The sequence below is a fragment of the Capricornis sumatraensis genome, chromosome 5 (assembly GCF_032405125.1).
Source record: "Capricornis sumatraensis isolate serow.1 chromosome 5, serow.2, whole genome shotgun sequence".
Lineage (NCBI taxonomy): Eukaryota > Metazoa > Chordata > Mammalia > Artiodactyla > Bovidae > Capricornis > Capricornis sumatraensis.
In genome coordinates, this window is record NC_091073.1 from 51193740 (window position 1) to 51210735 (window position 16996).

Consider the following 16996-nt stretch of genomic DNA (forward strand, 5'->3'; position numbering starts at 1 on the left):
TTGATGCTTTTGAACTGTGGTGTTGGAGAAGACTCTTGAGAGTCCCTTGGACTGCAAGGAGATCCAACCAGTCCATTCTGAAGGAGATCAGCCCTGAGATTTCCTTGGAAGGAATGATGCTAAAGCTGAAACTCCAGTACTTTGGCCACCTCATGTGAAGAGTTGACTCATTGGAAAAGACTCTGATGCTGGGAGGGATTGGGGGCAGGAGAAGGGGACAACAAAGGATGAGATGGCTGGATGGCATCACTGACTCGATGCACGTGAGTCTGAGTGAACTCCGGGAGTTGGTGATGGACAGGGAGGCCTGGCGTGCTGTGATTCATGGGGTCGCAGAGTAGGACACGACTGAGCGACTGAACTGAACTGATGGTGGGAGGATGGAGGGGAAGTGCTAACAACCCCAGGGTTTCTTTTAGAGGTAATGAAAATGTTCTAAAATTAGACAACAGTAACATTTGCGTAACTGTGTGAATATACTAAAAATTACTGAACTGCACACTTTGAAAGGGTGAATTGTATGGCATGTAGATTACACCTCAATAAAATTGTTACTGAAAAACTGGCGGAAAACTCACCCAAAAAATAACTTTAAAAAAGAATTCCCAAGGCTGTTTAAGTATGCAGTAAAAACAACTCACTACTGAGGAGCTCAGAATAAATGACAGGAATGAATGGGATGAACTATGACAGAATTTACCTGAACATGCTGTAACAATTTCATTGCCATTTTTTTTTAAACCACATGCTCAAATTTAAGTAGTTAAACAGTGACTGAAACTTAGTCTCAACATGGCTTGTTATCTTCCTCGCGCCTTTGCTCTGGGCTGCGTCACATAGATGGCCTGTGACATCATCACACCATCTCCTGCCACAACTCTCGTGGGTGGGCTCTGTCACACAGCCTCCCTGGGGGGACCTGTGGGACGACAGGCATCACCAGGACTGGCTCAGCGCAAGGACCGCTCCCACCCTGCTTCCAGCTCACAAAGGCCACCTACAGCAAAGACTGGGATTCCAGTGAAGACTTCAAATGTACCCACTGTGGACAGAACCCCACTTCCTCTGGCAGCCCCAGCCCCTGCTCACACACAGCTCAGGTCCCGAGAGAGTTTATCACAGAGAGGAAAAACCAGACTTCTTATAACACAGAATTAATGCTCCCAATAAAATCAGAGTTAAAGCAGTTAATCTTTCAAAGGCTTTAAGACTCACAGTATGAAGACACTTTATCCTAGTTATCTGCAGAATCAAGCGCCCACTGAGCTCAGCCGAGCCGACACGCACCTGCAGGCCCATCTCAGCAGGGCTTCGACTGACGCCTCGGCCTTCCTCCCCAGTGTTGCCAGGCCAGGCGGCCCTCAAGTTTACAAACCACTGTAAGTGCACCTGGGCTACCTCCTGTCTTCACTGCGTATGCCACATGGAAATGCTATGATCAAGGTTTTAAACTTGAAACTAAGCAGATCACGTGGGGCAGTGCCCAGCTAGTGCAGGCCAAACACCACACAGGAGCTTTTCTCTTCACAGAAATAAGAGAATGTGATGATTTTTTGGTAATTCTGGAGATAAGTTAAAAATCAACCTAGAAAGTTTCATCTGAACATTAAAAATCAAGAATAGTACCTCTACTAAAACCCAGCTCCTGAGAATTTCCTAGCAGTCCAGTGGTTGGTACCCCACACTCTCACTGCCAGGGCCCAGCTTCTATCCCCGGTCATGGAACTAAGATCCCACAAGCGGAGAGATGCAGCCAGAAGGAAAAAAAAAAAAAAGACTAAAAACCCTCTCCTGCACTTTTCTCCTCCTTCTACTGGACCTCACTTACCCTGAAGGTATGCCTACAAATGTGGTCCTTTAACTACACATGAGTTTCGTGCATGCTCTGAAATTTCCCACTGTACTTAAAAGGTCTCTGGTCTGACACATACTATCAGTCACATATATTACAGCACACTCAACACCCTCATCTAGAATCAAGCAGCTTTTTCTTTTTAAAGATAACCATCTCCTCTGATATTTCCATCCTCAATATGCAGCTTTTACTAAAATGATGGCACCACAGAATACCTGTTTGGCAGAACAATGAGGTGTGCTGCTGGCTGTTCTGTTTTTCTCGCCATCACTTTCCTAGGTTCATGCCTTAGTCCACGCAGGCTGCTGACAGCAACAACCTGACTCCTCATTGTCCTCGAGGCAGGCGCCAGTGTGGGCGGGGGAGGGCCCTCTTCCAGGGCAGAGACTCTGTGTCCTCTGGTGGCGGGGGGGCCAGCGGGCTCTCCAGGTGGCTCCATAAGGTACTACACCATTCGTAACTTGATGCATCTTCTAACAGCCCTGCTCCTAACACTGTCACCTTTTGGGGTCAGGCACAGGTTTGGAGGAACCCATACCGACACCCAGACCAAGACAAGTCAGCAGGGGGACAAGATCCACAGAGGCGCTCACTTCTGCTGGGCCACACCTTGACACACAAATCAAGATGGCTTTTCTTATATATCTTTGAGGCTAGTCCCACACTCAAAGGAAAGATTGTAACATTAAATCCTAATATGGTGAGAACAGTAATTACATTTCTGGCCAAAAAAATCCACCTCAATTTCAAAATGCCTGACCAAGAAACAATTCAAACCAGTAGCAGTTATTTTATCCTGAATTTTAAGCAAGATAATGCCACTGAGCTGCACCTCAGTTTTAGCGGTAAGGCACACAGCCCGCTCCTCCCCAGCGTCGGGTGGGGGTGAGATGTGCTTCCTGCCCAGGAGGACGGGGAGGACAGAGAGCAGGAGGCTGCCGCTCGGCCCTCTTGAGCCCCCTACTCTCCAAAGAGGCATAAGCAAAGGAATGGCAGTTTTCAGTTTCACCTTCTCTACCAGTTCTGGCACAAAGCTATTTTAGAAGAAATTTTAAATGGATCCATTTAAGATCCCAGTATTTCTAAAACATACATACACTCCCCTTACTGGTGGAGGCATGCCAGCACATGTTTTAACTACAGCCAGCCATCCCCCTCATCCCAAGGGACACAGTGAAATCAACTTCATGACAGACTCCCACTCATCATCATACTATTCCCATGAGTTCTGTGAAAGCCCTAAATCCCTCATGAGTTTCAGAGTTACTACAGAGCAATAATAATCAGGAAAGAATTTCAGTCCCCATTCCCAGTCATTGTAGGGGATTTCCTACCTAATGATCCAAAGGAAGGAGAAAAGGACTCTAGTTGCCAGAGTAACACAAGTCAGCTCCGTGTCAGTCTACCTCTACCGAGGACGCCAGATGCCCTTCAACTCCACAGGTCACCTTCAAACATGCTCTTCAAACAAGGGCCCAGCCACACCATCTCCACAACACACACACACAACAATGTGACGATGGAGCAGCAAGGTCCACACGAGCACTTTATACTCCCCTCTGGGTGCGGGCAGTGTTCCTGCTGTCCGAGGAGTAAGGGCACTACGGGAAGGCCAGTGTGAAAGCCAGGATGCTGGACAGAGCATCCTGAGCCAGACTCAACCACTGGGCATATCAGGACCCCAGCATCACTTACCAACATCTGTTGAAGGAGCCCCACAGGTGCAGTGAGGAGAGGGCTCCAGGCCGACCACTGGCTCTGGGTTGGGACTTGGCAGCTTTCACCCCCCCATGCCTGTAGCTCAGATCAGAGGCAAGGCCCAAGAGGAGCAAGGGTCTCCAAGCAGGGTCTCCATGAGCAAACTTGTGCACAGGCAAATCATTTGCCTGACTTCATTTTCTCATCATTCAGGGCCCCGCCTCTTGTCCCTCTTCAGCTTCTTCCCCACTATGCACAGTGCTGGTCCCTTGTTGCTAGAGCCAAGGGCAGCAGCAGCACAACGAAAGGAAGAGTCCCTGTGCACCTTGCTGGCTGCTGGTCATCGGCACAGCTGATTCCTGAGGTGGGGATGAGAGCCCTCCCGGGCCTTCCCCCTCCGCCTCTGGGGCGCCCACAGGCCCACACTGCGCGGCACATCAGGCTGCTGCTCTGGCCGCCCTCCCCTCACACCCGCCCCTGACGTGGCGGAAGGCTGTGGCTGGGGCAGGTCATCTCCCAGCCAAGTCCCCATGGGGCTCAGGCCATCTACAGGTTCTGAAAACGTTCCAAACTGTGGAAGGAGTCTACCGTGATTAAAATAAACACAACTCCCCAAGTCATGCCATCCCAGGCCAAAATAATCCAGAGCTTCCCTTTGCTTCAACTATGTTCAAATAACATTTTCTGGAAATCTCCTAGGAAACTGTCCACTCTCAGCAATACTGCTGTCCAGAAATTCACAATGTACACAGTGTCTTCCTGCTTGTAACAATAAAGGCATCAGCTCTCAGTGTATCCCGGGTTGCAGACACCCTCTCACACCTCCTTGGAGGGAGGGCACACCCCCAGAAGGGACCCCCAGTGGTCTGGGGGACAATGCGACACGCCATGCCCAGTCCCCTGCCGCGCTCCAGCCCCAGCTCTGCCATTGAATGTGCTGCCCTGAGCACAACCTGAGACCGCGAGAAAGTCTGTGTGTGGTGAGGGGACCTTTGTACCTGCTGGAGTGACCCCAGACTCAAAGACAAGATTCTCAGAACCAAACTAATACATGTCTGAAGAACATTTTCCCCTGACAATTGTTTTTCCTGTGATGAGATTTAAAAAAAGAAAAAATACTGCATCCAGTTTCATACTTCACAGGTTACCCACTGGGTGAGCATAACAGAGTTAAGAGTCTGGTCGATGCACTCAGAGTAAGCGGAGTAGGAAAACACCGTCTTTGGCATGGTTAGCAATCAGGCCTCATGCAAAAACAGGGAAATGAAATTCAAAAGATAAGACAGGATTGGTTAGCTGGAAATCACCAAAGTGAATCATAAAACATTACTACTGTGCAAGAATGCCTTATCTCACAGGAAAGTAAGCCAAATTTGGAGAATCAATTTGACTACAGCAGTTAAGACAGAGTATCTAGTACTTGCAAAAATTTCTAGAAACTCCATGTCCTGCCCACATCAACTTTAAAAAGTTCTTTTTTTAAGGAAATTGCACTCCTCCCCCGACCAAAAAAAAAAATCTACGCTGATAAAACATGAATTAAGAGGGCTATCCATGCTCACATGAAAGACAATGGCATTGGGAAAAGGTTCTGTAAAATTAAATTCCCTGGGGCTTTTGGGTGTTTCTAAAAATTGATCATTAACTAGGGACTATCCAGGGCAAACAGCTGTGTTCTAGGCCATGCCAAGGGGTGATCAACAAGTATAATATTAAAATAAATCACCTACAGTATGGTGTGAGGCGAGGCCCGGGAGAACAGGATCTGCTGTATAAGGATGTAAGGTACACAGAGTGTCGCAGGCCCACTCCCCCTACGAAACCAGCTCAGGCCCGTGAATTAGGAGGCAGACGGACTGCCATCAGGTCCACTCTCGAGGGCTCTGCTCCACTGCAAGAGCACTCTAGCTCCAGGAACAACTTGGAAAATGGAAAGGCAGGTATCGCTGGTTTCTAAAAATCGTTTAAACTCTTTTTATAAATACTCGAATACATGGACCGGTGCTTAGTGTAAAGGAGAGGTGTGGAGAAGATCAAAGGATTTTCGGAAGACTGTTCTCTCACAAAATTCTTATTCCACAAATATCGGACGACTCCTTATTTCTTGAGAGGTTTCTTCAGCAGAATCCCGCAGGTGTGAAAGTCCAGATCTGTATCCACTGCCTAAATGTGAACGCACAATGTCTCCTTAGGGAGAGGATCATGCTGAAAATCAGTGTGATGTAAATACCGTTACCTTTTCTGGTGAAAAACTCCTTGGAATATTTCCCCAACATAGCGTATTTTCGAGGGACTTTCCCCAGCAGTTCAATGATCAATGCTATGTGATCTGCATTGGGAAACATTGCCAGCAAAACAGAAACACACGACAGTTTAATCAGTACACTGCATGCAGACACCGCTACCGCCCGCGCAGACAGAAACAGAGCGCCGCCTGCACAGAGCACAGGCTCTGCCTCAGGGCCCCTCGGAGGACAGCACAGGGGCCGCAGCCGGGGCCAAATGCTGTCTCCTCTCAACTTTGAGATCAGCACAGGAATTCTGCTGGGTTGCTCTGGGAATTTAAGACAAATGCCTTTGTCACCATTAATGCTACCATCAGCAGCTGCTATTCCGTTTCTGTCTGCATCGTGGCGCTTTTCAAAAAGAAGAGGTACTACCTCTGCGATTGAAGAATTCCCGAGAATATTTTCCAGATAGAGCAAAGTGCCTTGGGATACTGCCTAGCAGCTCTATGATGTGGGCTATGTGGTCTATGGAGGAGAGAAAAAAAAGGATACGGGAATGGGAGGGGCAGAGGGAAGGATGGGATAAAAGAAGAGGGGGGAAAAATCGAAATTAGTAAAAAATCAGAAATAGATTCAAATCAACAATGTCTGCAGCACATCCATGCAGAGGCTTCTGGGATGGCAGGCCTCAGGACTGGAGTGTCAACAGCCAGTTAACCAGCTGACCTGAGGCCAGCTCACCCCAGCTCACCCCAGCATTGCAAGCAAGTAAGCATGGAGATGGGCAGGTTTGCAGATGGAATTCAAGCCAGAATTCCGTCGTTTTAAATTCAGCCCCCAACAGGACAGAGAAATGGGCAGCAGATCAGTGGACAAAAGGACCACGGAAAGGCCTCGGGTTTGTCCGGCCTATCCTCTCCCAGCCTGCAAGGGGGCGGGCTGAGGCCACAAGCTCCCTGCAGGGTCACCTGTGCCGGGAGACTCTGCCCAGTCACTGTGACTGAGGGGGCTTCAAGCTCTACGGGAAAGCATCTGAATCTGGTGTTTGAAAACCAAACACAGTTCTATTTTTGTGCAAAAACACAATGTTCTCCAGAAGGCCCGGACTCTCTGTAGACCCATACTGAGGTATTCAGCAGGCAACAATACTTACCTTCGTCTCTGGAATAGTCTTCCCCAGAATGTGGTTCAAACAAATAATCTCCCGTTGCCAGCTCAAATGCCTAGGATACAACAGATGACATGCTAAGCGCTTCAGAGACTGGGTTCAAGCCAGCAAAGTTTTCTGGTACAAGAGACCTACATTTTATGAGGAACTGAATCAAACCAGAGTCTCCTTTAAAGGCTCAACATCAGGCTTTTTTTTCTTCTTCCCAAAAGTTCAAAGAAGCTTCAGAAACATTCTTATATTTTCAGAGGAAGCAGCTGTGTGCGGGCCTCGCCAGAACACTCCAGGGACCAGGGCTGTCTGGCCCAGAGCCTGCCCGCAACCTGCAGGCTGGCCTGGGCCTGGACCGAGGGTGTTGCCACCCTCCTGAGGGAAGACCTTCGTGCCTTAGTAACTGGAGGTTCCTTTCAACAACTCTCATCACTTCATTCATTTCTGACCAACCAAAGGAAATTTCTAGAACCAAAGAAGCCCCTCTTGCTATCACCCTGGGCCAGGAAGTCCTAGATCACTCGCAAGGAGAGCTTCCTGGTTACAGGATCAGCCCTCAAGGGTACAGGTTAGGGTGCTGCTGAGGTGACAGGAGGGGTATTTATTTCCATTTCTGCCAGTGAGTCTGTATCTTTTATTTATAAAACTGTCTAAGGACCATGAGTTTAATTTGCTAACAGTACACAAAGATGACAACTGCTACTGCTCTATCGATCAAATATCATGTTTTTAAAACAATACGCTTTAAATAAGAATTTAAACAGATTAAAAGAATTCTTTTTAAAAAGAATAAGCCAAACCCCACTTCTGGTCTCCCTCATACTTACTTCTCTTGTATATTAGAGTGCGCTGTTGTGGAGGCCCCCAGGGGCCCATCCCTGCTTCACCGATGCCCAGGGGTCAGTGGCTGCTGCACTGCCCGCTCCCTCTCCAGACCCGGCCGAGCTGGCCCACCCTCTCCCATTCTGTTGCTGATCGCCAATGTGCAAGGAGGGCACCCACAAGGAAAGGCTCATCTGCCTGGGGTGGGGTCCCTCACAAACCAGGGCAAGTGCACTTAGCCCAGGACCACATCTCTTCATCTTGCATTATTATTTTTAAAGAAAGGAGGGAAGTAGGATGACAAGCCTCTTGCCGGCTACCCTGCGATGAGCACTAGTTCATGAACTCAGGATCCCTGCCCTGAACCAGACCTGGGTCTGAGCTGAACCCAGATGTGCCAGGTCTTGGCATGGAGCAAGGGGGTCGTCTGCGCAGAACAGGGCCTGCCCTCTCCACCCAGAAAGCAATAAGGACGCTACTGGCAATCCCAGATCGGGGTGAAAAACCTCACGCCTGGCCACAGGCCCAAGGGCAACGAGTGGGTCACACAGTAAATGCTCAGAAGGGTTCTTGCCAGGGACACAAGCCAAGAGAAAAGGGTAAAAGCCCAATGCAGGCAGAAGACTCCGGAAGTTGAGGGATGGATCCATGGAAAGCACCAATTGCTCTTTACCATCCTTGGTTTCGCCTCATTCCTCTAATTGATTTCCAAAACCATTTCAATCTGCTTGTATGCATTTCTGTCAGTCTAACACTAAGCTACATCAGCTCAGCATTTTGTAAAGATGGCCATTTTGATTAGCATCCATGTATTTCCAAGGAAATACAACTTGAAGAAGCCTGTCAATGAAATGGTAAGGAAGAGGCAAGATGAAGGCTCCCCTAGCAAGTTATCAGGTCCTGATTCTCTGAGTCGTGGTAAGACTTTTTTTCTGCATGTTGTCGTTCTCTTTTATTACATATCAAATTGTCTTCAACGTAAGCTACAACCTGATTAAACTCAATACTTCTTTCTAAAATCAATTTAAAGACTCACACAAAAATCTCTTCATATACAATATCTTTTGTCGAGAGTCTAGCAAATCTAGTATCTTTCATTGCAGGATTTCTGCTTAAAAGATTTTAACAAATAGGACACAGACAACAGGATAAATGCGCACCATAATGAAACATTAGCTTCTGTACTTTGCCACAGGTTTCAACTCTCTGAGTTACTCTCAATATAACCTTTATTATTACTGTCCATGTTTAATACTGTAGAACTCTGGGTTCTTCCCTCGGTACTCGGCCCAGTCCCCTCAGATGGCTTTCCCCTGGAACAGCGTTTGCCTTCAGGCTCTGGGGAGACCAGGTACCCCTTTCCTGAAATGCTATCGCGTATCAAAGCACTCCATTCTGAATAAATAAGGTCACGAATTCCTTCCATCCATGACGTGAACACTCCTGAGCAGCTTGGTGGAGCGGGTCAAGACCGGCACGTTTCCTTGTCTTTATGCCGCTGCCTGGGGGCCACCATGGAGCCTATCCAAGGACTCTGACACACAAATGCAGAACCACCAATGTCAGGACCCACACCACACTTTAGATCATGCACTCTCACATCTGGAGGAGCGCTGAAGCTCAAGAAAAGAACGAGAGATTCAGCCACTGACATACCCAGCTGCTCCACCCCACCCTGTGCGGCTGCGCGAGCGCTCCACCCTGCCAGGGGCGAATGCATTTGCCAGTGAGCACGGGCACCAGCCACCACTCTCCCTCCACTGGAGTCTCTCAGACGCGATGCCACTGACAATGAAGAGCCCTGGGTTTTACCACTAAGAGCGGTCCAGAGCTTTATTACAGCTTGGTGTCGCGAATTTAATACACTGTTATGTGTTTAAACTTTAACAGAAGTGGGATGGGTGATGACTGCCTCACCTGCACCGGTTTCTCTACAGAGAGCAAGATGGGACCTCTCAGTCATGACTTCCAGGGAGGCTGGCCCTACTCCCAGAAAATCACCCCTAAACTAATTACAAAGAACTTTATAAGCAGCTCTAGAAGCACTGAGGGACTTCACTTCTTGGGAAGAGAGGAGGCAGAAGGAGATGGAGAGAGTGCTAACGCTGATGCCACGGTTCCCAGTGATTACACGGGCTGGCAGGGCTGGGGGCGGTGTGGAGGTGCACACTCGTATCTCACGAGGGCAAGACAAATAATCTGGTAAAAACTGTACTGACGGCTCCAACACTATGCTACCACATCTGTGATCTTGTCCTATTTTTCTTGGTTATATCACCAAAATTTAACACCCAAAATTAGAAGTACAAGATTTCAGAGTTGAAAGAGTTTTCAGAGTGTAATTCAGGACAACCCACATAAAGCCCCTTCTATATAGCTGAAGACAAGTAAGGCCTGACCTCCCACGTCCGGAAACAGAACACTGCTCCCCCGCAGCCCCAGCTGGCGGAAGTGCCCTCCCTCTCCTGACCTGGCCTCTGCCTCCCACTGCCTCCCAGCCCTTCCACCCCACCCTGCCCCTGGACTCCTGCAGAGCGCGCCTCATTTCTTCTCTACATTCAAAGGAGCCATGGCACACACATCAGCTCTTCTAACCATTTGTCTCCATACCCAGCACAGCAAGGACTCAGTTTTTTATACTTATTGAGAAATGTAATTTTAAAATTATTCTCTGGCATTACCCATCAGAGGACAGAAAGACATACTTTCTGTTCTAGACCTGTTTGGCCATACTGGTTGCAAACTTGAAAGACAAGAGTTTCTTTTTTCATATTGTTTTAGCATCAGAGGACACACACACAAGGAGTGCTGCAGTAACCTTTAAATCACAGACAGTTGTATTTATTCAGCACTCTTTGTTTTTCAGTGAGAAGACAAGTGCCAAGCTTTACACACATGCTCTCTCACTTGAAACAGAAGAGAAGAATCTGGGGGAGGCGGGGGACGATACAAGAAAAGCATGAAGCACCACCTGAAGCAACAGATACACCCGTGTTTCCAACAAAAGACCACCAAATTCAGCTCACTAAAAGAAAAGCGACAAACTGGCCAGGAAACAGGACCAAGAAAGAAACTGAAACTGGCTCACAGACAAGGACTATTCATGCTCATCGGGTCACAGGTAAGGAGAGAGTGAGAACAGACACTGGTGGAACTTGGAAGAGTTAGACACAACCAGACTTTTGACGCACACAAGTGGCAGCAAAAAGGCTCTGGTATATTAGAGAAACAAGAGGCAGCCCGAGGCCCTGAGGAAAACCATCGTCAAGCTGCCTGTGGGACCAGACTCACTCAAACAGCATACGCAGCTGCTGGTGCCTCCGACGAGGCTAGACGGCCTAGAGCCGTGAGCCAGAACAGTTTCTAGACTGTGCTTAACAGGAGAGAGAGTAAACAGTGGTATGTGGGGAGAGCCTCTCCTCTCCAGTAACAGGTCTGTCAGACCGCCTCAAACCTTCCCCTAAATCACAGCTATTTCATCTTTCTCTCCAGCCTAAGTGAGGGAAACACAGGCTGTGCACAGCCCACAAGACTTCAAGAGCCAACAGGAACTACGTGAAGTCCATTACCATGGCGGAGGTCTGTAGCTGGAGGCTACAGAGGGCCTTGCTAGGTTGTCTCTCACAAGCCCAAACCAAAACATACACCAGGACACGCCTGAGAAGGATCCTGCCAACTCTAAACCTTGCCCACCCACCCCTCCATGGACAACCTCCTGTCAGAAGGCTTACGCCATGGGCACTCGTGAGATTGGCCTACTGTGGGGACTAAAGGGATGAGCCTTTACGTGGAGGCCGCTCTTACCATACATGCCGTACTCCAAATGTCAGCAGGCGTACTGTAACCTGCTCCTATTAAAACCTCTATGGATCTATACTGACGCGTCTGGATGTCTTCTGTGAAGTGTTTATGCTGGAAGGGAACAGACTACATTACTGTGGAGGAACACAGACACTAAAAAAGAGAAAAAGCATCTTCTAATACATGATCACAACCAAAGAAAGAAAGAACACTTTACTTACCACCCAACAAGCATTTCCAAGGTCTGCAATTTTAACTCTAATCTTATCGGCATTCCGTGGGTCCAGGGGATTCACCAGCAGGTCGGCTGCCCGGGTTTTCGCTGGCATGAGTAAACAGCAGGACAGTTAGGGCCTGGGTTAAGTGGTTTGCATGTGTGTGCACAATGATTGCAGGGCACACTCCTTTTCTAGAAAAGTAGTGGGATGATCACTTAGGCCTGGAATCCTGTAAGGTGAACTCAACAAATTTAAGTTCTCAAATTCTCCATCTCGGGGAAATACTTCACAAGAGGGCAAGCTGCCCAGAGACCCCATGCACACTGACTTGCCCATTCTCCTTTCTCCCCATCCTTCACCTCTGAGTCAGCCCGCTCAGTTCCTGTAACTTTTAACTGCTCCTCATTAGATCACGTCTGTTCCCTACTGGATTCCGTCTAGCTCGGAAATGTGATATTACTAAACTCGAGGGTAGAGAGAATATTCCCCCGCAGGATGGAGAGGTGTATGTGTGTGTGCGTGCGTGTGGGGTGGAGAGGGGTTTGTGTTGGACTCTCTTTAAGAGTTGGACCATAAAGAAGGCTGAGCACCAAAGAATTGATGCTTTTGAACTGTGGTGCTGGAGAAGACTCTTCAGAGTCCCTTGGACAGCAAGAAGATCAAACCAGTCCATCCTAAAGGAAATCAACCCTGAATATTCACTGGAAGGACTGATACAGAAGCTTCAATACTTTGGCCACCTGATGTGAAGAGCTGACTCATTAGAAAAGACCCTGATGCTGGGAAAGACCGAGGGCAGGAGGAGAAGAGGGTGACAGAGGATGAGATGGTTGGATTTTATCACTGACTCAAGGGACATGGGTTTGAGCAAACTCTGGGAGACTGTGAAGGACAGGGAAGCCTGGCAATCCAGGAGATTGTAAAGGGTCAGACATGACTTAGCGACTGAACAACCATTTTTGGGCAGACTCTTGTATGAAGCTTGGCACCCCAGGCAGGCAGCAAGGCCAGGCGGCATGTACCATGAGCAGGGCAGTGAGTGGGTGAGGCATCCAGGACCTGGGGTACCCACAAAGCTTCCCAGGAGGGGCCAGAAAATGCGAGAGAACTCTGGGTGACATTTTAGCCCTCAAGACCTGTTCCTCGGACTAATGGATCAACCCGAGTCAGTCAGACTCTGGTGTTTCCTTCTATCTGCCCTAGGCCCACATCCCTCTTTATGAGGAAGTTGTAACACCATGAGGTCTCACCAAAGGCCAAGTATGAGCCAAGGAAAAGAAACACAGAAATCAGAAAAGACAAGGGCGGCAGCACAGAGACCCACACAGACATGTGAGGTGTTCACACTGAACAGGGAATGGGCTGAGAAACTGAGTTCCAGAGAAAACAAAAACGCTGACCCAACAGACAGATGGCCAGCACCGGAAATGGCTAGATGAATCCCTCGTGTCTCTAAATAAAGGAGAGTCAGCAGGCACAACAGTGGAATTGGAGCTTTGCAGAACTGGATTCAAGTTTTATTTTCAACATCTACAAGTTACAAATGACCTAAACACTGTGAGGCTCAGTTCTCAGTAAAGGAGAAAGAGAAAAGGACCATCCTCATCCCCCAAAACAAAAGAAGACCAAACACAGGAGAGCTAGGGGCTCTGCCCCACCTGCCCTCTGAGGCCAAGGCTTCTATTTAGGCCAGAGAGGGACCAGCCAAGGATGAGAGGCCACGTGGTGGGCGCCACCACTCCAAACGTGAAGCACAGCTTCTACAGAATGCATTCCACTTTTGCAACCATCATAAAGTCAAACCACTGTTAATCCAGGGACCACCAGTACAGTTTCTTTGCATTTAACACCCCTGGTTTATGAGCACCAGACAAAGTCTCTTTGGTGACCTGCTGTTAGCCTCCTGGTTTATGTCTGTGCATGGTTACCCAGCACACAATGCCTTCCAAATGATACTCGGAAAAGAACCTCAAAAATTTAACTGTACTCAAAACACACAGGAGGTAAAAGAGAATCAGTTTGCATCTCTTTTCTCAGTGTGACAGTTTCCTGCTCTAAGTGTCTGTGAAAGGTTATCAGACCACAACACTCAAAAAGGCCCATTTAAATACAGGGACGCACACACTCGCTACATAATCATACAGATTTTGCTTTGCCCAGAAATCAGATCACCTCTCCTGATTCAGTCACTATTATGCAACTATATCATGGCTCATCCTTGCTCTCCGCTAAGGAGGGAATGAAAAGTGCAAAGAGAAAGGCAGGAAGATTTCGCTTCAGGAAGGGCTGGGGCTATTAAGTCTCTGAGTGACACTGTATTCATGCCATCAAGTGAGCCTGGGTGCCAGCAAGATGCCGCCCAGCGGGGCTGCCATGATGAGCAGCCACTGTCACTTATCTGCGAGGCACTGTGCAGGCCTTCACTGATACTTTAAGTTTAAAACAGCCTTACAAGGAAGGCATGAATACTCTCTTTATATGCAGGAGATTTAATATCAGTCCAAGGAAAGAGCAGAACTACAAGATTTAACAGGCAAATCTTACCTCTCTGTTCACCAAGTATTTACGAGCCCCTTCCACGTGGCCAATGCCGTCTGGGCACCAGAAGAGCATGAACGAGACATACAAGGTTCTGCCACCACACCCTAATTAGGAAACTCACATGCTCATTGAGAATATGGATGATAAAGTAAATAAACGAATGATTCGCATACTATGTCAAGTAACTCTATATGCTAAGAAGAAAAAAGCAGAGAACAGAGATGGATTACTGATGAGGGCATTCAGCCCAAGGGGTTTTTTCTGAGAAGGTGATGTTTGAGGAGAGGTCTGAATGCTGGGCAGCATGAAGGAGAGAGGCTCTGGGCAGACATGACAGCAAGTACAAAGCACAGAGAGGCAGAAATAAACCTGCGCCCTTGAGAAACTTCAGAAAGAAGATCGCGTGGGAGGAGCAGAGCAAGCAGGGGAGACAGAGGTGGGTGGGGCCGGCATCAGGAGGAGAGGCGCCAGGGACGGACTGTGCGGGGCTGCAAGCTTCAGAGAATGACGCCTCCGGGGGTGTGCTACATGGAAATATCTTGAAGATGGGAGGTGGGGGGCGTGCTTTAAAAAGTCCTCTCTGAACTGCTCTGCAGCAAACAGTCTAGGGAGCAAGAGTCGGGGAGAGAAGAGTGTGGAGCTATGTTCCAGTGCCCAGCCAAGCACTGCTGCTGACACGGCCACCAAATGATGAGGTGAGGGCGACAGGACATGAGCACTGCAGGCGCCACCCTGCTCCCAGGCCTCTTTAATACAATATTAAAATATTAAAATATATGCATAATATTATTTATATATATACCCAGCAGCTAATAATCCAAGAGGAACCCTGCCTCCTCTTCCCAACCTTCAGTGGCTACACAATTACTCCAGGGAGAAGTTCATTCTTTAGCCTGGCACATAAGGTGATCCTCAATCTTCTCATTCCAGCCCCAGCATTTCTTCTACTATTTCCTGATATACAAGGATCCACACAAACTGAGTGAAGGCTACTTCTCCCACTTCCCATTCTTTAGTGCCCCATGGCCAACTGCCAGCCTCCAGGACAGGATCCTCCCAACAGGAAACAAAGCACCTCCACGCGGACGCTGTCCACAGTTCTCCAACGACCAGGCTTTGAAAACCCAAACTGAGTGCCTCTAAACAAATGACTGGATGAACGAAAAGGTCAGCTTGGTAAGAGACTGGCATCAGTGGGAAAACCAGACCTGCTATTTCTCCCAGAAGCATCAGCAAGCATGCCACGTTCACAAAGACACTCAAATTAGGTCTTAAAAATAAATGGGGAAGAGACCATGCTACATTACTAAATCTTTTTATACTGTTTGCTCCATCAATAAAAGATGTTTGAACATTCATTTCAATATATGCGTGTTTATAAAGTTCACATACTACTGTTCCTATACATTATGTACATTATAAAACATTTACAAGATCTTAATAGCAAAAACTACTCGCCAACAAGTCTGAATCCAGCCTGGGTCCTGTCCTAAGTATGAACCTGGGACACGTGGTTCTAGAAGAGTGAGGAGGCACCTGGAGAACAATGAGATTGTGTCCAAAGGACCTAAGAACCAACTTGAAGAGGCTGACAAAGGCCAAATTTGGGGTAATTCTGGCTTTAAAAAAAAAAAAAAAAGCTGTAAATGATAACAACACACAATTGGATCTGTTAATCGAAAGAAAAAAGAATCAGTGAGTCCGTACCACAGAGGAACAGGGGAGATACGTCAGGGAAGGGGTGATTCAGGAAAGAGCATGAAAGCCTCGCGCCTTTCCCAGACACCATGCCCTATGCATCCCTTCCATCCGGCTGTCGCTGACTTACATCCTTTCTTCATCAACAGACCATCCAGCAGCTGGCTGACTGTTTTCCTGAGTTCTGTGAGCTGCTCTAACAAATTAATTGAACTCCAGGACAGCATCACGGAAACCTCCGATTTAGAACTTACCAGAAGTAGAGATGACGACTTGGACTTGTGATGGGTTGGGGTGGGGGACTGATACAGTCTGATGAAACTGAGCCCTAGACCCTGGCATGTGACACTATCTCCAGGCAGTGTCAAGCTTTACTTAAACTGCAAGACACTGAGCTGGCGCTGGAGAGCTATTTAGTGTAGGAAAGCTCCTACACACACACTTGGTACCTGAAGTGTCAGCAGCAGTATGGGAATAGAAGGAGAGTCAAGGAGAGTAAGAGGTGAGTTTTCCCTTAGATGAAGCCACATTGCTTGTGAAAGCATTTCAAGCACTTTCAAACCTTCTGGTCAGAGTAAAGGTAGACAGGAGGAGAACACGTCTATCCAAGTTACAAGAAAACCCACATCCTTAGGATGACTAGCTGTGGCCAGTGAGGAACAGAGGACTCTGCAGGTCTCTGGGGCTGCAGAGCATCCTGAGCTATTTGCAGGGCTGGCTCATCAACGGGCTCGCCATGTGCTAACATTCTTGTCAGCAGAGGGAGCAGAGGAGGTTTCTGAGCTTTTCCACTGTGGGCCAGAGTGCAAGCCAACTGTGACACAGTGTTTGCCTCCTGAAGTCCCCCAGCACACCACAGGCAGAGATACGTCACGTGGCACCCAACCTCAAAATCAGAGTTTGATATACATCATCATCACATTTAAACCTACGTCGTCACTTCCTTTACAATTTTAACGGGAGAGTGGTGTAATCA

At 48.0% G+C, this 16996-nt stretch overlaps 1 protein-coding gene across 4 annotated transcripts in view; it reads right to left on the reverse strand.

The window, feature by feature from the left end:
- The window catches only part of SRPK2 (SRSF protein kinase 2), a 243120-nt gene that overhangs the window by 6832 nt on the left and 219292 nt on the right, over window positions 1-16996 (reverse strand). For 3 of the 4 annotated variants that reach the window (XM_068973390.1, XM_068973392.1, XM_068973393.1), the window contains 4 exons: window positions 11785-11885; window positions 11567-11674; window positions 6935-7004; window positions 6214-6306 (listed from right to left, as the gene is read on the reverse strand). In XM_068973390.1, the coding sequence (XP_068829491.1) occupies window positions 6214-6306; window positions 6935-7004; window positions 11567-11674; window positions 11785-11885 (372 nt within the window). Of the gene's footprint in view, window positions 1-5789; window positions 5883-6213; window positions 6307-6934; window positions 7005-11566; window positions 11675-11784; window positions 11886-16996 lie in introns of all 4 variants that reach the window. The other variant, XM_068973391.1, reaches the window with a different exon arrangement.